This window comes from Maylandia zebra, linkage group LG15, assembly GCF_041146795.1.
Source record: "Maylandia zebra isolate NMK-2024a linkage group LG15, Mzebra_GT3a, whole genome shotgun sequence".
NCBI classification, from domain to species: Eukaryota; Metazoa; Chordata; class Actinopteri; order Cichliformes; family Cichlidae; genus Maylandia; species Maylandia zebra.
In genome coordinates, this window is record NC_135181.1 from 27,947,795 (window position 1) to 27,969,337 (window position 21,543).

At 45.8% G+C, this 21,543-nt stretch overlaps 3 protein-coding genes across 12 annotated transcripts in view; 2 read left to right on the top strand and 1 right to left on the bottom strand.

Moving 5' to 3' along the window:
* Nucleotides 1-2: 2 nt before the first annotated feature.
* Nucleotides 3-14,659, bottom strand: brf1b (BRF1 general transcription factor IIIB subunit b). 5 transcript variants are annotated; one of them, XM_076874254.1, is made up of 19 exons: nt 14,521-14,659; nt 12,848-13,056; nt 11,923-12,003; nt 11,677-11,850; nt 9,350-9,381; nt 9,200-9,272; nt 2,757-2,906; nt 2,572-2,665; nt 2,366-2,492; nt 2,247-2,286; nt 2,056-2,151; nt 1,670-1,978; nt 1,524-1,585; nt 1,337-1,418; nt 1,214-1,266; nt 859-1,127; nt 705-756; nt 430-603; nt 3-349 (listed from the first exon to the last, which is right to left on the bottom strand). In XM_076874254.1, exons 2-19 carry the CDS (start codon nt 13,029-13,031, stop codon nt 299-301), a joined length of 2,103 nt encoding a protein of 700 aa, XP_076730369.1. In that variant the 5' UTR covers nt 13,032-13,056; nt 14,521-14,659; the 3' UTR covers nt 3-298. The 5 variants fall into 5 exon arrangements, with proteins under 5 accessions (XP_076730369.1, XP_076730370.1, XP_076730371.1 ...); XM_076874255.1 differs by having other exon boundaries at nt 859-1,124; nt 14,469-14,608; XM_076874256.1 differs by having other exon boundaries at nt 430-528; nt 14,469-14,608.
* LOC101481147 (BTB/POZ domain-containing protein 6-B) lies at nt 3,541-9,040 on the top strand. Of its 2 annotated transcripts, none has more exons than XM_004573158.4 (5): nt 3,541-3,761; nt 4,192-4,455; nt 5,736-5,826; nt 5,916-6,034; nt 6,751-9,040. In XM_004573158.4, exons 2-5 carry the CDS (start codon nt 4,241-4,243, stop codon nt 7,781-7,783), a joined length of 1,458 nt encoding a protein of 485 aa, XP_004573215.1. In that variant the 5' UTR covers nt 3,541-3,761; nt 4,192-4,240; the 3' UTR covers nt 7,784-9,040. The 2 variants fall into 2 exon arrangements, with proteins under 2 accessions (XP_004573215.1, XP_004573214.1); XM_004573157.6 differs by having other exon boundaries at nt 3,542-3,704.
* xrcc3 (X-ray repair complementing defective repair in Chinese hamster cells 3) overlaps nt 13,752-21,543 on the top strand; it is a 16,080-nt gene continuing 8,288 nt past the window's right edge. For 2 of the 5 annotated variants that reach the window (XM_004573154.3, XM_012925295.2), the window contains exons 1-3: nt 14,850-15,044; nt 16,950-17,087; nt 17,169-17,366. In XM_004573154.3, the coding sequence (XP_004573211.1) occupies nt 14,990-15,044; nt 16,950-17,087; nt 17,169-17,366 (391 nt within the window). In that variant the 5' untranslated portion in view covers nt 14,850-14,989. Of the gene's footprint in view, nt 13,858-13,950; nt 14,284-14,849; nt 15,045-16,949; nt 17,088-17,168; nt 17,367-21,543 lie in introns of those variants that run through there. The other 3 variants (XM_076874258.1, XM_076874257.1, XM_004573155.3) reach the window with 3 other exon arrangements.

Sequence of the window (21,543 nt, forward strand, 5' to 3'; positions counted from 1 at the left end):
ACCACTGTCAGTTTCTTTATTGTGAAGGAATGTTTGTCTTATTGTTTGTTTGTATTGAAATACAGGATCAACAAACACACACAATTACATACACACACACAGCTGGTTTTAACGTCAATACAAAAGCGTCTAAAAACCTCAGTAGGAGGATCAATAAAAATGATCACGGATCAATTAAAGGGCAAATAAAAACCGATCAGTAACTCATTCCCTTGACACTGGTTATTGATCTGTGAGATATGGATCAGCTGCCTTGGCTCTGGAGCCTGGATGGAGTTTCTTCAGTTGGGTCAAAAGGTCAGCAAGCGGAGTCAAAAGATCTCCTCCTCATCTGCATCACAACCGTAATCTGGATGACGCAAATCAATAAAATCAATGAAATCAATCAATGTTACTGTAATGATTTTGAGAATAAAAGTCTGGACTAACCTCCCACCAGCTGCAGAGCGCTAACACACTCCTCCTCCTCCTCTTCCTCTTCCTCCTCCATGGGGGATGGAGCAGTTGGGAGGGTGGGGCTTGTTTCTGCTGCAGAGTCAAGGGGTGGGTTGGACTCAGTCTCTGCTGGTGTTTCTGTTTCTGTAACCACTGTGACTGTTCTCTCTACCTGAAAGATTAACATCAGGTAAACCAGGTAAGAGGGAGTAACAGGTACGAGAGGTGAGGAAGGACACACAGGTGAGACATGCAAGGAGGATGCGCACCTGATGAGCTGTTTTCTTCTTCTTTGGTGTGGAGGAAATGAGGTGGCGGAACCTGAAAGAGCAGGAGAGAGAACATCAGGATAGCGTGGAGGACAGGTTGAAGAATATTCATTACTGATGACAGGTTATTGAGAGATCAGATCAGTTGAGATACCTCTTGCCCATAATGCTGGTGTTGGCTGCAAGGTCTTGGTTACTGTCACTGGTCTTCCTGCGCCGGCGGCGGTTGAGTCGTTTTCGTGCTACGGTGGTATCGGGGGTGTGGTCGGGGGACCTGGTCGGACTTCCTGTTCCTCGGTTAAGATCTCTAAGGACATCGTAGTTGATCTTACTGGAGATCTTCTTCTTCTCTAACATTCTCTCAATCGCCTCGCCCGCTGTCAATGCCTCAATCTGCTCCCGCTTCTTAGACTTCTTCTTCTTCTGACAAAATATTCACCACATGGGGTCACAGATTAGGTGGGTGGAGCTTCAGGTGAGGCTCTTGAGTGGATGCTGGTTTCACTCACCTTCTCCTTGTAGGTGCCCTCCTCCTTCTCTTTGTTTATCCGCTCCTGTTTCTCTGGAAACACAAAAACAAATCAATCAGAATCAGTAATCAATAACACCCATCAATGATTGCTGATGAGCACCTTTCTGCTCCTTCAGGTATTCGGCGTTCTGCTTCATCCACAGCTCCGTCTTCACCTGAACCTCCTTCTCATTTAGGATGTACTGTATCACACAGAACAGGCCAATCAGAAAAGAGCACGTGCAGTTGGGTCCTTTCACAGTAAAAGTTGCTCAGGTATCTTTGTACCTGTAGAACTGTGAACTGACCTTATCGATCTCTTGATCATCAATACCTTCCAGGTCCAGCTCCTCGCTCTGTGGGTGGTCACCTGAAGGTAAACGCAGAGCTTGATTTCTAACTGCCCTATGATCTAATGGTGATGTCACCATTCTGTTACAGTCGTTATCCTCACCGAGATCTTTCTCGCCACTCTCTGATGTGTCCGAGGTCTGGAAAGTCTGCTGGAGGCTCAGGCTGGCGGCGCTTGGCAGTTTTCCCAGAATGGAGGTCAGAGAGGCAGCCTGACGGTGTGGTCCCATCGACTCCTTCTCTGGCTCTGCCACCGGATCTCCCTTCATGCCACGTACCTCCTCCTCCTGGATCACCTGACACAGGAAGTCCTCAGTCAGGTGGTGGGTGGCCGCTTGTAATTCCACATCTTCGCTCTCAACCTCCTCGGGCTCTGATGGCATTGACAAAACCTCGCCGTTGTCCTCGGGGTCTGAAAACAGAAAAGGTGGGAGCAGCTGAGTGACTGTGTGGGCATGGTGAGACAGTCAGGTAACCCAAAGAACTGACCAACTTCTTTGGTGTAAGCGGCGTAGATTCCTCTGAGTTTGGGCCGACTCTTCTCCAGCTCGGTTTCAATCTCGTCTTTGTAGCAGCTGATCTCTCCTGATGATGACAGGAAATGCACTGTGATTCAAAGATTCAATACGTAACCCCCTCTCATCTGAGGCAGCCCACCCAGGTAAAAAAGACAAACTGACCTTCGACCTCATCCAGTTTCTTAGCCAGCTCCTGCTCTAACTGCAAGAAACCAGGAAGCACAGAGTGGTTAGCTAATTGGACACCTAGCTGCTGCAGCCAATCAGAGACAAAGATGTACCTGCTGCATTTTGGCTTTGTGCTGTGCAGCAGTGAATGAGGGGGGGTCGCACTCCTGCTCCAGATCTACTCTCATGAACTCATCAATGGTCAGCTGACTGGTGGGCGTGTCCTCAAACTCAGTTAACCTGCAGGGAGGGAAAGGCGCTGAGATCTGCTTCCTGTTTTGGTGGGGGTCAGGTGTATTCAGGTGTTTGTGGGGCTCACCTCTTCCTCAGTGTGGTCTGGCAGACCTTCACCACGCCAATCACGTCCTTCACTGAACGCCGAAACTTATGCATCCGAGCTGCTACCAGGAGTGCTGAGGAGGAGGAAGAGAAGGAGTGTTAATGTCTGCTTCATGCACATTGCCGCTGACGTTTGTTGCTATAGTGACAAATTCCAGGTTGCACCTGCTCCACAGAGTCCAGAGGGTCGGCGTCCTGTGTGCATCCAGTCCCTCTTCATCCTCTGTACAAGACGAAGAGCCGTCATGGAAACCTCATGAGTCTTCGCCCCAAACTCCAACATGTGCGCAAAGCGAGGAATGTACAGACAGGGGTCTGAGGAGGGGAAGGAGTGCTTCAATGTTAATAAACGTGGCCACACAGGGTCAAAGTTCATCAGCAAGCAAAAGATCGCTTTTTTGTTGTGGCATCAGCAGAGATTTATAAACAGTATTCAAACTTAAGTTCAACTTAAGTTAAAGGCCTTGTGTCCAGCTCCGCCCACTACATTTACTGTTGACTGTTAAATCCAGAACTGAATCAGCTTTCTGGGATTTCTTTACCTGAATGATTGAATCCGCATCAGGGCTCTGTAAGTTAGCTGTGAGTTACACTGATCACACATCATATCAGAGACTGCAGAAACTATGTGGGAGATTCCCCTCATGACTGCAAACCCTCAATAATCACCAAGGATACTGAAATTACACCGCACGTGAGGTGTGTTCACACTATCCCAGTGTTCAGCATCCACTGAGCCGCTTCTGCACTCAGAAGCTGCATTTCCGTGTGTGTGTGTGTGTGTGTGTGTGTGTGTGTGAGTGAGAGAGACTGCTTGTTAACACGCTTAGTATTTTTTTTTCTTCATAACAGTGGCTTGGACACAGACATCACCACACACTGTACGTAGCAAACATAAACATACGGACACACTTCCGTGTTTGGTGTTCATGAAAACATTTGCGGTTGCTCGATGGCTGCGTTCTTTTCCCGCGCTCTGCTGCCCTCTTGCAGTGCGGAGCGGTGGTGAAGGCGGTACTACAGTGTAAGATGGCGGCCGGAGGCAGGCTGCAGCGATCTGCTCGTTTTTAACGTTTACAGCGGAAGGACGCGGGGACGGCAGACGTCACACAGGTAACCCGCATACCAAAGCTCCATGACACGCGCCACAGGTCCAACGCTGAGAATCTGGTACGTGATCGGTACTCAGAGCTGTGATTAGTGATGATCGATTGTTACCGGACAGAGACCCGATCTCCTGTTCGCTGAAGATAAACAGATGTGGTGGGCGTGGCTTTCTGGGCCACACTGATGTTAATAATAACAGCGGTCTGCTGAATCCACACCTCTGCGGGTTAGATACTGTTTATTAGCTGGATCCATGTTAGTGATCAGAGATCAATGACCGCAGCGCAGACAGGTGAAGCATTACAGACCGCCTTAGTAAACACACCTGGACACCCTCAGATGAATGATATCAGCGATCAGATAATCCAGATTATGATGAGCCTGCAGCTGCTGTCAGTTGTCTGTGCTTTAGGACAAAGGAGACGCTCTGCTGTCAGATAATCTGGATCATAATCTCTGTGGATCATAACATCCCGCTCTCTCTGACCCACAGCAGGCTGCGATGCTGTGACTGCTGACTCTGCCTGCTTTCTGAGGAGGACATGGCAGCCGAGCTGTTCTCCACCAGTCTCCCTCAAGACGAGGAGGTGGAGGTTCTGGAGGTGAAGAAGAGCTTCATTCAGGTGAGCGACCTGCAGCTGACTGCCGAAGACATCTGTGGAGACAGCGGCATTGCCGCCTCACAGCCAAATAACCATGACGGGAACCCGGAGGAAACAGACAGCTGGCAAGCTTCCCACCCCACCCTCAGAGAAAGGTAAAAAAAAAAAAAACCCAAAAAAACCCCCACCACCAACAACCACAAGCAGTCAGAGAGATAAACAACAACAATAAGAGGACAACAAATTGACTATGCAGACATTGCTTCTTTTTCATCTAAAGGACATTAAAATGTTTGTTGCTAACACAGCCCCAACACAAAGCCCCATCCAATTCAATGTTAATTTTACAGTCCTAAATTACAACAACTGTTGCCTTAAGGTGCTTTATATTGTTTAAGTAAAGTGACTAGATGTTACAATCCCATATCAGGGATTGTAACATCTAGTTTCACAAAAAAGAAAGAGAAAACCCCATTAATCATATGACCCCCTATGAGTAAGTGCTTTGGTGACAGTGGGAAGAAAAAATTCCCTTTTAACAGGAACAAACCTCTAGCAGAACCAGGCTCACAGAGGGGTGACCATCTGCTGGTGGTGGTCAGAGGGCCCGGTGGCGCCAGTGTCCGGCAGCCTCGCCTCTGTCAGTGCGCCCCAGGGTGGCTGTGGCTACAATGTAGCTTGCCATCACCAGTGTGTGAATGTGTGTGTGAATGGGTGGATGACTGGATATGTAAAGCGCTTTGGGGTCCTTAGGGACTAGTAAAGCGCTATATAAATACAGGCCATTTACCATTTTACCATTTGCTGTGAACAGCTGGGGATGAGTGGAGGTCAATGTTATCCAGTTTCATGGATAGATAAAGCTGTGTCATCTGCATAGCAGTGAAAATGTATGCTATGTCTCTTGATGATAACAGAACCCTCATCAATTGTAACCTTCACTAAAGCTGTTTCTGTGCTGCGATGAGCTCTGAAAACTGACTGAAACTCTTCAAATAAGCCATTCCTCTGCAGTTGATGTGTTAGTTCTTTGACAACTACTCTTTCAAGAATTTTTAATATGAAAGGAAGGTTGGGGATTGGCCTATAATTAGCTAACACCGGTGGGTCTAGAAATGGCGTTTTAGGCAACGGTTTAACTACTACCAGCTTGAAGGCCTGTGATACATAGCTGATTAATAGAGATAGGTTGACCATATTTAAGATTGAAGCATTAATTAATGGCAGGACTTCTGAGCAATCTTGCCATTCCTGCATGTCCTCATGTGTTGAAGTTCAGGCTCTGGCTGCTGGGCAGGGGTCTGCATACATTCAGCTTTATCATCATTCTGCATTTTTGGCTATGTTAGCTACTAAGAAATGTGATGTGCTAACCCGAGTCTGTTGTTGTCCTTGTACTTTGCTGTTGTCTGTTGATTATGTTGTGTGGCTGCAGGAACGCTCTGATGTTCAACAATGAGCAGATGGCTGATGTCCACTTCATTGTCGGTTCTTCAGGAGAGACTCAGACAGTGCCTGCTCATAAGGTACAGAACCTGTTCCCACTGACACTTTGATCCAGAGCAAACGGTTTGATGCTGTGGTCCAGATTCTAATGGATTCCTCTGTATGGCAGTACGTCCTGGCGGTGGGCAGCTCGGTGTTTGGAGCCATGTTTTATGGAGATCTGGCAGAGGGACAGTCTGTGATCCAGATCCCTGATGTTGAGCCGGCTGCTTTTCTCATCCTCTTAAAGTGAGTCAGAAATCAAGACCAGGCCCACTGTTAGTGAATTAGCAGCAAGCAGAGTCCTGAAAGTAGTCTCCTTCACTCGGATGACCCCCAGCTTTGCATTCTGCCTCATGTGGAGCTACAGCTGCCTTTCTAGTGTGCCTCATTGGGCTAGGATAGAAGGATAAAGGCTAGGATAGCAATGGAATCAGAGAGGCACAGGCTTCACAGAACTACAATCTGAGAAAACGTTGTCTGACAGAAAAAAATTATTACAAAACATAAAAAGTTTTGTTAGTATCCTGAACACTTGACTCCTGAACGTGACTATGAAATCTTTTTCAGTGCAGATCTGAGTACCGCCATTAGTGTTTCGACCAAATTGAAAAGTGTTCTGTGGCAGGATCTGAGGTAGGGTGGAGGTTTGTGGTGGGACGTGCTTAAAGACTGTAGACACCGTGGGCTGGGCAGAAGGAGTTCAGCTCCAGTGATTTTGTTTCTTGAAGCAGGATTTGGTTGAAGGGACAGGAGAGTAAGGCAGGCGTTGTAGTTTATGGTGTAGCTCGAGAAAAGGGACCACAGACCAGATTTCACAATCCATCATGTTGATAACATTGAGGTAACTTCTGTTTCTGCTCCACTGTGGTGGTACACAAACCCACTACAGTCAGCTATGGATGCCGCGTGTTGTACAATTTTTGTCGAAACATGACCTTATCCTACTATTTTCTCTATCTCAGGTACATGTACAGCGATGAGATTGAGTTGGAGGCTGATACCGTGCTCGCCACGCTATATGCTGCTAAGAAGTATATTGTCCCTGCTCTGGCGAGGGCCTGCGTAGCCTTCTTGGAGACAAGCCTTGAGGCAAAGAATGCCTGTGTGCTGCTGTCTCAGAGTCGGCTGTTTGAGGAGCCGGAACTGACGCAGCACTGCTGGGAGGTGATCGACGCTCAAGCCGAACTCGCTCTGCGCTCTGAAGGTTTCTGTGAGATCGACTTGCTCACGCTGGAGATAATCCTGCAGAGAGAAACACTCAACACCCGCGAGATCGTGGTGTTTCAGGCACTGCTGTGCTGGGCGGCGGCAGAGTGTCGGCGGCAGGGCTTGACAGTGAACCCCAGGAATCAACGCACGGTGCTTGGTAAGGCCCTGTACCTGGTCCGATTCCCTTCCATGACACTGCAGGAGTTTGCAGATGGGGCAGCGCAGTCGGATGTGTTGACGCTCAAAGAGGCCCACGACGTCTTTCTGTGGTTCACTGCTACCAACAAACCCAGGCTGGAATTCCCCACTGTGAAGCGGGCGGGGCTACTGCCACAGAGGTGCCACCGCTTCCAATCCTCAGCCTACCGGAGCAACCAGTGGCGCTACAGGGGGCGCTGTGACAGCATCCAGTTTGCCGTGGATCGCAGGATTTTTGTAGCTGGACTTGGTCTGTACGGTTCCAGTGGTGGGAAGGCAGAGTACGTTGTGAGGATTGAATTGAAGAGGCAGGGAACTGTTCTAGCCCAGAATCTCAACAAGTTTCTGTCAGATGGGTCAAGCAGCACCTTCCCGGTGTGGTTCGAGCACCCGGTGCAGGTAGAGCAGGACACCTTCTACACAGTCAGTGCCGTCCTGGACGGAAACGAGCTGAGTTACTTTGGCCAGGAGGGGATGACTGAAGTGCAGTGTGGGAAAGTGACCTTCCAGTTCCAGTGCTCATCAGACAGTACCAATGGCACTGGGGTGCAGGGGGGGCAGATCCCAGAGCTCATCTTCTACTGTTGAACTGGACCCAGGGATTCAGCCAACAGGCAGGAAGTCGGAGCCTGGAGCTCAGATTCAATCAACGGACCTGGCAATTGGAAATTGGCAGCTGATTGAACAATGCCGTGGACCTGAGAGCTGATTGGCTGTCAGGTTTTTAGAAGTGTTTGGTGTATATTAAAGTCTCCTGAATATTTGAGAAAATGAATAAAGGAAGTTGTAGTTTTTCTGCTGCTGCCACTAGATGTGGCTAGTAACCAGACCGAAAAGCAGCGCACATTTCGGTGCTTTGTTTCGGTGCTTTTTTTTCCTGAGCTGTGATACACTTCTAGCCAATCATTTTACGTTTCCGAGGATAGTAGGCGGGGCCAGGTACGTACGTTCTGTTAGAGCAGAGCTACAGATTAAAAATGTCCAAGGCGAAGCGGTCAAAAGTCTGGCTGTACTTCACAGCAAAATATGAAAACTCAGCAGCCTGCAACAAGTGCTTTAAGCTGATACTGTGATACTGTCAAAGGAGGTAACACCAAGAATCCGATTAAACAGCTGGCGACGCATAGCGTTTTTTTTAAAAGCCGAGAAATGCGCCGTATTTGATAGCTTGCTGCGAGACCTCACACCGTGCACGTCGGGTGGGTTGCCAGTTATCGGACCCGGAGCAACATCCCCCAAACACCCGAAGAATAGAGTCCTGGCCCCTAGCCCTGCCAGTGTAGCAGAAATGATGACGGATGATGATGGCAGCAGCAGCCGTTCTTCTCTGCGTGAGTAGCTTGTTGTCCGTGTGTAATTTACGTTGAGTAGGCTAACCACGTTATTACATTAATGCATGTAAGGTGAACTAGCAAACATCATCATAGCTACATGCGGCTGTCTTCTTGTTTGATGGCAGATACTCCCTTCACCCTGGCCAAAAAGGCTAAAATGACCAAAGAAAAAGTGGGAAACAGTTAAACACGAGAGGTTTTTGGACAAAGTTTGTGTTCTCCATTCTTTAAGCACTGGTTCGAGCACCGTTTAAGCACCGGCACCGTTTCAAAAGTACCGATTTGGCACCGGTATCGGATAAAACCTAAACGATACCCATCCCTATCTCACACTGTGGGGGATTTTCAACTTTTTTTGTGCTGTGGATAATGAATTTTACTTGTTGTGTTCAAGGTCACACGTGTAAAACGGAAATAAAAAATTTGAATGCAACAACAAATTATTTCAAGCCTGTATTCAGTAGAAAAGCATTGCAGACAAAAAATATAAAGTTGAAACTGATAAATGTGATTGGTGTTTTTTTTTTTGGTTTTTTTTTATTTACAGTTTATTTCTGGATGTCAGCACATGTTGCACATGTTTATCACACTTTAAATAATCTGTGAGACTGCATTCTCTGCTTTTCCAGTGTTGTGTGCTTTAAATAAATACAATGAGTAAATAGCTCACCAATGGCGGGAGCATTGATGCAGAGCTCACGAGCCAGCAGCAGGAAGGTCTTTCCCAAGATGTAGACATTTACCTGGACACACAGCATAGAGCTCACACCTTAATGACACCACTGAGATTCCACTGAGAGTAGCTGAGGCTCGGTCTTACCTGCAGCAGATCGCTGAGGTCCAGCAGCATGTCTGAGGCTTGTATAAGGAAAACCAGGAGATGAAAGGTCAGAATGAAGCCTGTAACCTCTGTGTTTTTATCACGTTTGTGTTTGATTTAAAATTGTAAATCACTGATTCCAGGTGTTTCTGATCACCTTAAACAGCAGAACATCTGCAGCACATTAGGGTGATGGACATCTGAATGTACCGCTGATGGATCAGTTCCTGTGACAAACCTGCATCCACCTGCAGCTGATGAAAATCTGATGTCTTTCTCCTCATACCGTATTTTCACGACCATAAGACGCACTGTACTAAAAGGCGCAGTCTCAGTTATGTGTGCCATTACTGTATTTAACACACACATAAGGCGCACTGGATCATAGGGCGCATACAAGTACTGTATGCATATTTAAAAATAAAGCGGGAGTAAACCTGAGTTCGGTACCTTACTCACATTTCTGTTACCGGTAATCGTCATCATCAACAACACACAAGCATACAAGTGTGCATATTTAAAAATAAAGCAGGAGCAAAACAAAGTTTGGTACTCACATTTTTATTACCAGTAATCGTCATCATCAACAACATACAAGCATACAAGTGTGCGTATTTAAAAATAAAGCAGGAGCAAAACAAAGTTTGGTACTCACATTTTTATCATCAATCAAACCCATCGAAGTCCTCATCCTCTGTGTCTGAATTGAACAGCTGCGCTAAATCTCCATCAAACATGCCAGGTTCACTTTCTTCACCGTCAGAGTCACTTTCCGTGCCGTGCGGCTCCTCGGAAATGATGCCGGCTTTTGCGAAAGCTCGAACAACAGTGCCAGCAGACATGTTAGCCCAAGCATCTACAATCCATTGGCAAATTGTGGCGTAACTCGCCCGGCGCTGCCTTCCACTCTTGGTGAAACTGTGGTCCCCAACGGTCATCCATCGCTCCCAGGCCGCTCGCAGTCTTACTTTGAACGGGCGGTTCACACCGATGCCCAGCGGTTGGAGTTCCTTTGTCAGGCCTCCCGGAATGACAGCAAGCTCACAGTTCATTTGTTTCACTAGTTTTTTCACATCGGCTGTGAGAGGGGCACGCATAGAGTCACAGATTAAGAGCGATGGTGATGCGTGGAAAAAACCACCTGGTCTCCTTACATACACCTCCCTCAGCCACTCTTTCATCATTTCCTCATCCATCCAGCCCTTTTCATTTGCCTTAATTATGATTCCTGCTGGAAACTTCTCTTTAGGCAAAGTCTTTCGCTTAAAAATCACCATAGGCGGCAGTTTCTGTCCATTAGCATGGCAGCCAAGCACAACAGTAAAAGAAGACTTTTCATACCCCGTTGTGCGTATCGCTACCGTGCTGGTCCCCTTCTTCTCCACAGTGTGACTCACCGGGATGTCAAAAGTGAGCGGGACCTCGTCCATGTTTGTGATGTGGCTGGGCTGGATGTTTTTGTCGCCGATGTGTTTGCTGCGGAAGATGGCCAGCTTTTCCTTATAATCCGCTGGAAGTTGCTGCGCTACCGTAGTCCTGGTCCGGATGGAAAAATGGCACCGTTTCATAAAACGAAAGCACCAAGACGGACCTCCTTGGAAATGTTCAATGTTCATCTCTTCAGCTAGTGAAACTGCTTTTAGCCGAATGGTGACCGTCGAAACGCTTCTCCCGCTCGTTCTTTGCTCGATGATCCACCGCTCGAGTCTTTCCTCCAACTCGGGCCACCTCGCCTTATGTCCGCGGAAACTCAGCTGCGTTTTCTTGACCTGCCGGAGCTTGTTTTCTAGCTTCCTCCATTTGCAAACCATCGATTCGTTAATCTTAAATTCTCTCGCGGCTGCTCGATTTCCATGTTCCTCCGCATAGCTGATGGCCTTCAGTTTAAACTGTGCTTCATAAGCGTGTCTCTTTGCCATTTTCAGGGTTGTTAAAACAACGATGTTCCACATAATGCACATACCTGTCCTTTTATACAGGTATGTGCGATTGTCCGGTATATACGATCAACGCTCACACTTCACCCTTTAGCGTTCTCATGGTGTTCTCTACTACGTCCTCCTTACAACACACAGGGCGCACTGCGCTATAGGGCGCGCCGTACTTTTTGAAGAAAATCTAAGACTTTTAAGTGCGCCTTATGGTCGTGAAAATACGGTAGTTTTAAAAGAGGAGATGAGCTGCACACCTGAGCTACAGGTGAGGAAACCAGTTCAGTGGTTCACCTGGCTGCATGTAAACTGACTGTAGGCCATTGCGGTTTCAGAGTTCAGGTTTGTCTCGGCAGTTTGCACATGCTCAGTGGGTCAGAGTGGTTGCTAGGATACGTGGCGTGCCCTCAGTGCGGCACACAAGGTAGAGGCAGGCAGCGATGACGTGCTCTGTCTTGCGGCCCCGGGTCAGGTGTTTGCTGACGACTAGCTTGAAGAAGTTGAAGGCGGTGTCGAGGCAGTGCTGGTTGAGCTGCAACTGACTGCCCAGCTGCTGGATCTGACGCTTACCTGCACACACACAGGCTCGTTACACCTGTGGCTCACCTGGACACCCTGCCCCCAAACAGTCAAAGGACTCACCGTTCTGAAGTGTCTGGGCTCGCGACTCTTTACCAACGCTGGTGTGGAAACCAGAACCAAGAAGTGGCGCTTTAACGGGACCTGATGGGCAGGCAGAAAGACAGCTGTTCAGAGGACTTTGACTTTTGACACTGTAGTTGCTGCAGAGCATTTTGGGTAAAGACAGGTTAGTGTTAGACACTCATCACAGGCATGAAGTCAAAGTTGAGTGTTCATTCTAGGGTGGAATGATTGTATAGCAAACGTGTTTACTGACTTTAAAAATTCAATTCAATTTTATTTATATAACGCAAAATCACAACAACAGTCGGCTCAAGGCACTTTATATTGTAAGGCAGACCCTACAATAATACATACAGAGAAAAAACCAACAATCATATAACCCCCTATGAGTGAGCACTTTGGTGACAGTGGGAATGAAAAACTCCCTTTCAACAGGAAGAAACCTCCAGCAGAAGCAGGCTCAGGGAGGGGTGGCCATTTGCCATGACCACTTGGGGTGAGAGAAGGAAGACAGGATAAAAGACATGCTATGGAAGAGAGACAGAGATTAATAACAAGTATGCTTCGGTGCAGAAAGGTCTATTAACACATAGTGACTGAAGAATACTCAATGCATCATGGGATGATGGACATCAATTAATTACAACGAGGGGAATGCTCAGGTGGACATGTTTCTGATTCTGGATGAGAAGCTTTGAAACACAGCGACTTGTTTCTCATGATGTTTTCTTCTAAAACGTGGCACTAATTAAATTACCTGAACTGGTCAGAGAGACGTCCGAAGCCTGCTTGAGCTGTATCTGTGAAACCTGGATGGACTTCAGCAAACTCACATGGTCTCTGAAACTTGCTGATGCTGCGGATTACCAGCCCTTCCTGTTTCACCCTAAACCACCCTAACCTGCCTCTGTTGGCGTCTCACCATCAGCAGACACAAACTGTCCCACGGCGGACGACACGCCTCCGCTTCCCTCCACAAACTGGACCTCGGACACGATGATGTTGTCCTCCAGAACCGAACCACAGCTGGTGCACACGGCGCTGCCACGAGCCTGGTCCACGTCAATATCAGACCCCCCGCAGGTCCTGCACACCCGGGAGCTCATGGTGGAGGTCAGAGGTCAGCAGTCCCTGAGGTGGAGAGACCGGTTAAATATTAAACTTTCACATGACGATGAGTATGAAGGTCAACACAGGAAACAAGTCACTGTCATGTGTAGGATAGCTCCACTGTACACTCACTGATGATGACTCATACAACATTTCAGCCAGTCATATGTCTCCATCTCCTCCTATGTCACACCAACCCTCTGCATGTCCTCCTTCACTACATGGACGACCCTCTACCACTACCTCTGCTTCTCCATGTTCACCTTCCACCTTGTCTCCCTCTCATTCACACTCATGTATTCTATCTTGCTTCTACTCTTTCATACCTCCACCTGCTCCCTAATCTCACCTTAGGTCACAGTATCATCTGCAGACATTATCATCCACAGTGACCCCAGCCTGACCTCATCTTTCAGTGTGTTCATTACTACTGCAAACAAGAAAGAGCTCAGAGCAGATCCCTGATTCACTTTCACCCCCACCTTCATCCACCTGTGACTGCAGACATTAATGATTACAGACAGCAGACAGTGTGTGTGTGTGTCTTAAAGAGGATTCAAAACTCTGTGATTCAAACTTGGGTGACTCTTATTGGTTGCAGCTGTTACCTGTTTACATGTATGAAACAGTCTGATTGGCTCAGCTCAGAACAAATCTGATCAGCAGATCACTTTTAGTTAAAATGACAAGTTTTAAACCTTTTCCTATTTCCCTACACCACCACACATCACATCCTGTTCTCTGTGAATTTGTTGGATACTATTTAACTCCACCTCTTTGGCTTGCCTCCTTATGCAACACATGGAAGAGAACATGGAAGCTGTGAGTTAAGAAGACTCTGCTTAACTTTTGATAGATTGCCGTAAATGGAAAGGGATATTTCCTCACTTGAATGCATGGTTGTGTTACATCAGAGCCCTTTATTGTTAATTTTGAAGAAATTGAAACACTAAGATGGTAAGTTGCTGTTATCCTGATGTTAAAATCAAGATGACTGTTCTCTCTAAGTTGCCTACTGGGCAAACGGGTCAGCCGATCCGATGCAGTCACTATGGGTCTGCACTAGATACTGCATCACCTCGACCAACCTGAGACACACGCCAGATACTGTTCATGGGTTTCAGTTTGGCCTTCAACACCATCATCCCAGACATGTTCCACCAGAAGCTCACCCACCTCCACCTGCCAGTGGATCACCAGCTTCCTGATGCCCAGACCAGCACTGGCCTGTCACCATATCAGCAGCAGGTGAACTCAGACTCCCGCTGAGCTGCTCAATGGCGTTAGCAGGAAAATGTCGGTTTGTGATTTATGTCATAAAAACAAAGGTTGGAGTCCAGTCAGAGTTTTTTTTTTCTCTAACTTTATTTAAATATTTTTAATCAGCATCGGATGCTGCACCTGGAACATGTAAACAAATATAATCGGCTAACCTGAAACACCGGGACCGGGGAGCTCCTCTCCCAGAGATCTGGATCCACTCACCGGGAGAACTTCAGAGTCTGGTCCGTTAGAAACAGTGTTCCGTCCCAGAACACATCCGGTCACCTTATTGGCTGCTAATAACGGTTATTGATCAGTTATTGATCACTGACTGTTTTCAGATTGCAGTTTGTTTTCTTCCTGTGGCGCGCTGGAGTGACGTTACTCAATAGGCACAGGACATGAGTTGGTGACGTGGGTGTGGAAAGGAAAGCATTTGAATCCTAATAATTAAACCCTGAACGAATGTGACTGTTATCACGTCACCAATATGTTATATCATCTGGATTCGACTCAATGAAACAAACCGACTTCTTTTGACCCAGAAATAACCCCGCTCCTCCCCCCAGACTGTGTTGAACGGTACCACCCGGCGCCGCCTGATGACGTTTCTCGTTCGGCGGGTTATTTTCGATGCAGTGGCGCTTTTGATGTAAACAAACACACAGTCGGACGGACGGAGGTCAGCGGGATGAACTGCGACCAACTACTGCTCCACCCGCGGGTCAGCGCTGCCCTGAGGAGAGGTAACAGCACCGAGCTCATCTGATGTTATTAATCTGCAGTTATTCCAACTATTCTGGATTTAACAGGGAGCCACTGAGGGGAAGCCAATATAGGAGAAATATGGTCTCTCTCTATAGTTTTTTCTCTCTCTTTTTAAACCTTTATTTAAAGGTCAGTACAAAGTAGAATTAAAACAGTATTACATTGAAGGTGTTGTACTTAAAGAAATTGTAAACCACAAACAAACAAACGACCATTTTTCAGAACCAACAATACGCATACCGGTACGCTAAGGGGAGAAGTTTAACTGATTAAGCCAAAGAGTAAAGATTGGAGGATCTTTATTTTTTCACATACAACCATAGCCTTTGGGGTTAGTAGAATTCTTAATTGAATTTAGATATTATAAAAGCTCATAGGAGTATACATAAAAGGAGGGATGTCTCCCTAAACATTTGGATTTGTGAATATGAAATTTAACCTTTAAGATTAACAAGTTAATCATATACCTGTTATCAATGTTGAATTGTCTTTAGTTTTTGTGGAGCCCAAATAATACGTAGTTTCAGAACAGTGCAAATCCTTTAAATACATGTTCTGAGATAAAAACACATAATCTCTGCCAGAAGTCTTACCAACAACAGTTTGTATTGGAGATGCCAGTGGCCTGTGGTATGAAGGGATATTAGTGTTTATTCTTATAAAGCATACAAACCCCTGAAGGTATAGACCCAAATGCTTTAATATAATTGTCATGATTTATTGCTAAATATCTTTTAGTAAAGATGGCGCTGGAGTGACGGCAGCCTTTCCAAGTAATAGACCTCAATACTTGAAATGTGCAATTCACTTGTATTTTTATTTTTTATTCCTATTTATTCTATTTATCCCCTTCGTATATTTTATTTATATTGTCTCTGTATTTATATATATATGTGTGTGTGTGTGTGTGTGTGTGTGTGTGTGTGTGTGTGTGTGTATATATATATATATATATAATATTCTGTAACTCTGTAACTTCTGTCGGTGCTGTGCTTTTTTGGAAATCGAATTTCCCAGAGGAACCCACCCGAGGGATTAATAAAGTTCTATCTTATCTTATCTTATCTTATCTTAAATTGAAATGTAGACAAAATTCGTCATATGAGAAAAGCATACAATTTGAATCGAATAATTGGTTGACTAAAATAATGTTGTTCCTAAACTAAGAAAAAAAGTTTTCTTTATATAGGATATCCTTGTTATTCCAAATATTATAACTGTGTAGACTAATCTCTCTCTCTCTAGTCCCTGTCAGTACTCTTGCTACAGCATTTTGAAATAACTGAAGGTATTTTCGGGGAGTTTTTGCTACATCTTCATAATAATGAACCAGCCTAGAAGTAATAAATGCATAAGCTAGTTTTTCAGCATCATTCTGAGACAGGGTAGCTCTAATTTTAGAGATATTGTGCAAATGGAAGAAAGCAGTCCTACATAATACCTACAGCATCCTCTAATTGTTCTAATAGGATATCATGGTCGACAGTATCGAACACTGCATTGAGGTCTAGCAGGACAAGCAAAGAGATGAGTCCACTGTCAGAGGCCATAAGAAGATCATTTGTAACCTTCACTAAAGCTGTTTCTGTGCTGTGATGAACTCTGAAACCTGACTGAAACTCTTCAAATAAGCTATTCCTCTGCAGATGATCTGTTAGCTGTTTGACAACTACTCTTTCAAGAATGTTTAAGATGAAAGGAAGGTTAGAGGTTGGCCTGTAATTAGCTGAGACAGCTGGCTCTTTTTAAGAATCCATTCAAATTATTACAGATTAGACAGTGAACACCAAAGATTCAGAGATGTGATGAATTGCTTGGACTTCCTTTTTTTGTGGTTGTTTCCATTGTTTCCACGGTAACCACTTGTGCTTCTCCTGCTGCAGTTCAGCTAAAGTCTGTGAAGGATGTGGTTTGTGCTTCTGCTCCAGACCTGCAGAGACTCACCGGTTTGTCCAACTCTGATGTCCAGCAGCTGATCACTGCTGCCGCTGCCGTCTGCAGAAGGCACCCTCCAATCACAGGTCAGGAGAAGAGTCTTACTGGACACACTGTGTGATGTGATATCATGCATTAACCAAGTGTGTGTGTGTGTATGTGTTCAGCACAGCAGCTGCAGCACGGCGTGTCTGGCGCCCAGCTCAGGCTCGGCTGTCCAGTTCTGGACCGCCTTTTGAGGGGCGGTTTGCCTGTGGGGGGCATCACTGAGCTGGCTGGAGAGAGTGGCACCGGCAAGACTCAGGTGGGCCTGCAGCTCAGCCTCTCGGTGCAGTACCCAGCAGAGCACGGAGGGCTGGGAGCAGGTCAGTGAACGCACCATGATTTTGCCAATCAGTAGGTTTGTGATACATTCAGTGAAAAGGTTGTGGCTAAGCAGTTTACAGCAGTTTTGGATAAACACAATATTCTTGACAAATTTCAGTCTGGCTTACACAGAGCTCATTCTACTGAAACAGCCCTTCTTAGAGTTTCCAGTGACATTTTGATGCAAAACGATGCGGGAAAATGTTCTGTTCTGCTGATGTTGGACCTCACGTTGGCCTTTGATGCAGCTTACCATCACGTTCTGCTTGAAAGGCTGAAATATCAAATCAAATCAAATCACTTTTTATTGTCACATCACATGTGCAGGTACATTGGTACAGCACATGTGAGTGAAATTCTTGTGTGCGAGCTTCACAAGCAAAGAGTTGTGCAAAATACAATAATGTAAACAAGCAAAATACAAGAATGGCTACATCTGAAACTAATAAATATATGTACAGTGGGGCAAAAAAGTATTTAGTCAGCCACCGATTGTGCAAGTTCCCCCACCTAAAATGATGACAGAGGTCAGTAATTTGCACCAGAGGTACACTTCAACTGTGAGAGACAGAATGTGAAAAAAAAATCCATGAATCCACATGGTAGGATTTGTAAAGAATTTATTCGTAAATCAGGGTGGAAAATAAGTATTTGGTCAATAACAAAAATACAACTCAATACTTTGTAACATAACCTTTGTTGGCAATAACAGAGGTCAAACGTTTACTATAGGTCTTTACCAGGTTTGCACACACAGTAGCTGGTATTTTGGCCCATTCCTCCATGCAGATCTTCTCGAGAGCAGTGATGTTTTGGGGCTGTCGCCGAGCAACACGGACTTTCAACTCCCGCCACAGATTTTCTATGGGGTCGAGGTCTGGAGACTGGCTAGGCCACTCCAGGACTTTCAAATGCTTCTTACGGAGCCACTCCTTTGTTGCCCGGGCGGTGTGTTTTGGATCATTGTCATGTTGGAAGACCCAGCCTCGTTTCATCTTCAAAGTTCTCACTGATGAAAGGAGGTTTTGGCTCAAAATCTCACGATACATGGCCCCATTCATTCTGTCCTTAACACGGATCAGTCGTCCTGTCCCCTTGGCAGAAAAACAGCCCCATAGCATGATGTTTCCACCCCCATGCTTCACAGTAGGTATGGTGTTCTTGGGATGCAACTCAGTATTCTTCTTCCTCCAAACACGACGAGTTGAGTTTATACCAAAAAGTTCTACTTTGGTTTCATCTGACCACATGACATTCTCCCAATCCTCTGCTGTATCATCCATGTGCTCTCTGGCAAACTTCAGACGGGCCTGGACATGCACTGGCTTCAGCAGCGGAACACGTCTGGCACTGCGGGATTTGATTCCCTGCCGTTGTAGTGTGTTACTGATGGTGACCTTTGTTACTTTGGTCCCAGCTCTCTGCAGGTCATTCGCCAGGTCCCCCCGTGTGGTTCTGGGATCTTTGCTCACCGTTCTCATGATCATTTTGACCCCACGGGATGAGATCTTGCGTGGAGCCCCAGATCGTGGGAGATTATCAGTGGTCTTGTATGTCTTCCATTTTCTGATGATTGCTCCCACAGTTGATTTTTTTCACACCAAGCTGCTTGCCTATTGTAGATTCACTCTTCCCAGTCTGGTGCACGTCTACAATACTTTTCCTGGTGTCCTTCGAAAGCTCTTTGGTCTTGGCCATGGCGGAGTTTGGAGTCTGACTGTTTGAGGCTGTGGACAGGTGTCTTTTATACAGATGATGAGTTCAAACAGGTGCCATTCATACAGGTAACGAGTGGGGGACAGAAAAGCGTCTTACAGAAGACGTTACAGGTCTGTGAGAGCCAGAGATTTTCCTTGTTTGAGGTGACCAAATACTTATTTTCCACCCTGATTTACGAATAAGTTCTTTACAAATCCTACCATGTGAATTCATGGATTTTTTTTTTTCACATTCTGTCTCTCACAGTTGAAGTGTACCTCTGGTGCAAATTACTGACCTCTGTCATCATTTTAAGTGGGGGAACTTGCACAATCGGTGGCTGACTAAATACTTTTTTGCCCCACTGTACAATATATAATAGTATATGCATTTCTGGATGTGTATACTAAATATTTTTCTACGTGTGTGTGTGTGTGTGTGTGTGTGTGTGTGTGTGTGTGTGTACATATTTTACAAATTAAATAGAGTAAACAATAAATAAAATATATAAAATAAAATATACAGAGTGAGACATGTGCAAAACAGTGGCGTTACTGTACAGTATGGAGTGCATAATGTTAAAGTTCCAGTAGTGAAGCTGAGGTGTCTATGAAGTGTTCAGCAGTCTGATGGAAGCAGTCTGAACAGTTTATGGCTGGGGTGACTGGAGTCCTTGATGATCCTCCCCGCTTTCCTCAGGCACCGCTTCCTGTAGATGTCTTGGAGGGAGGGAAGCTCACCTCCAATTATCCAATTATATTGGGTCGGTGTATATGGATCTGCCTTAAAGTGGTTCTCCTCATATCTGTATGAATGATACTTTTCTGTGGCAGTTTCTAAGTACTTCCCTCACCTACGGTGTGCCACAAGATTCTGTATTGGGGCCTTTATTGTTTTTAATACATCTACTTCCTCTCCAGCATATTTTGAGCCCCTTTGAGGACATTTGCTACCACTGCTATGCAAATGACATCCAGTTATACTTTTTGTTTTTAAGCCCCAAGATGTTTGAATCTGAATTCCTCGTACAGTGGGGCAAAAAAGTATTTAGTCAGCCACCGATTGTGGAAGTTCCCCCACTTAAAATGATGACAGAGGTCAGTAATTTGCACCAGAGGTACACTTCAACTGTGAGAGACAGAATGAAAAAAAAATCCATGAATTCACATGGTAGGATTTGTAAAGAATTTATTCGTAAATTAGGTTGGAAAATAAGTATTTGGTCACCTCAAACAAGGAAAATCTCTGGCTCTCACAGACCTGTAACGTCCTCTGTAAGAAGCTTTTCTGTCCCCCACTCGTTACCTGTATGAATGGCACCTGTTTGAACTCATCATCTGTATAAAAGACACCTGTCCACAGCCTCAAACAGTCAGACTCCAAACTCCGCCATGGCCAAGACCAAAGAGCTTTCGAAGGACACCAGGAAAAGTATTGTAGACCTGCACCACACTGGGAAGAGTGAATCTACAATAGGCAAGCAGCTTGGTGTGAAAAAATCAACTGTGGGAGCAATCATCAGAAAATGGAAGATATACAAGACCACTGATAATCTCCCTCGATCTGGGGCTCCACGCAAGATCTCATCCCGTGGGGTCAAAATGATCATGAGAACGGTGAGCAAAGATCCCAGAACCACACGGGGGGACCTGGCGAATGACCTGCAGAGAGCTGGGACCAAAGTAACAAAGGTCACCATCAGTAACACACTACAACGGCAGGGAATCAAATCCCGCAGTGCCAGACGTGTTCCGCTGCTGAAGCCAGTGCATGTCCAGGCCCGTCTGAAGTTTGCCAGAGAGCACATGGATGATACAGCAGAGGATTGGGAGAATGTCATGTGGTCAGATGAAACCAAAGTAGAACTTTTTGGTATAAACTCAACTCGTCGTGTTTGGAGGAAGAAGAATACTGAGTTGCATCCCAAGAACACCATACCTACTGTGAAGCATGGGGGTGGAAACATCATGCTATGGGGCTGTTTTTCTGCCAAGGGGACAGGACGACTGATCCGTGTTAAGGACAGAATGAATGGGGCCATGTATCGTGAGATTTTGAGCCAAAACCTCCTTCCATCAGTGAGAACTTTGAAGATGAAACGAGGCTGGGTCTTCCAACATGACAATGATCCAAAACACACCGCCCGGGCAACAAAGGAGTGGCTCCGTAAGAAGCATTTGAAAGTCCTGGAGTGGCCTAGCCAGTCTCCAGACCTCGACCCCATAGAAAATCTGTGGCGGGAGTTGAAAGTCCGTGTTGCTCGGCGACAGCCCCAAAACATCACTGCTCTCGAGAAGATCTGCATGGAGGAATGGGCCAAAATACCAGCTACTGTGTGTAAAAACCTGGTAAAGACCTATAGTAAATGTTTGACCTCTGTTATTGCCAACAAAGGTTATGTTACAAAGTATTGAGTTGTATTTTTGTTATTGACCAAATATTTATTTTCCACCCTGATTTATGAATAAATTCTTTACA

What these genes read in the sequence shown, in the direction of transcription:
- LOC101481147 (XM_004573158.4), top strand. Translation starts at nt 4,241, where the DNA reads ATGGCAGCCGAGCTGTTCTCCACCAGTCTCCCTCAAGACGAGGAGGTG. An exon ending in AGACAGTGCCTGCTCATAAG is followed by an intron (nt 5,827 to 5,915) that starts GTACAGAACCTG and finishes TCTGTATGGCAG; the next exon opens with TACGTCCTGGCGGTGGGCAG. An exon ending in GCTTTTCTCATCCTCTTAAA is followed by an intron (nt 6,035 to 6,750) that starts GTGAGTCAGAAA and finishes TCTCTATCTCAG; the next exon opens with GTACATGTACAGCGATGAGA.
- brf1b (XM_076874254.1), bottom strand. Translation starts at nt 13,031, where the DNA reads ATGAGCTCCCGGGTGTGCAGGACCTGCGGGGGGTCTGATATTGACGTG. An exon ending in ACCAGCATTATGGGCAAGAG is followed by an intron (nt 757 to 858) that starts GTATCTCAACTG and finishes CTGCTCTTTCAG; the next exon opens with GTTCCGCCACCTCATTTCCT. An exon ending in AGAAGAAAACAGCTCATCAG is followed by an intron (nt 604 to 704) that starts GTGCGCATCCTC and finishes TCTTTCAGGTAG; the next exon opens with AGAGAACAGTCACAGTGGTT.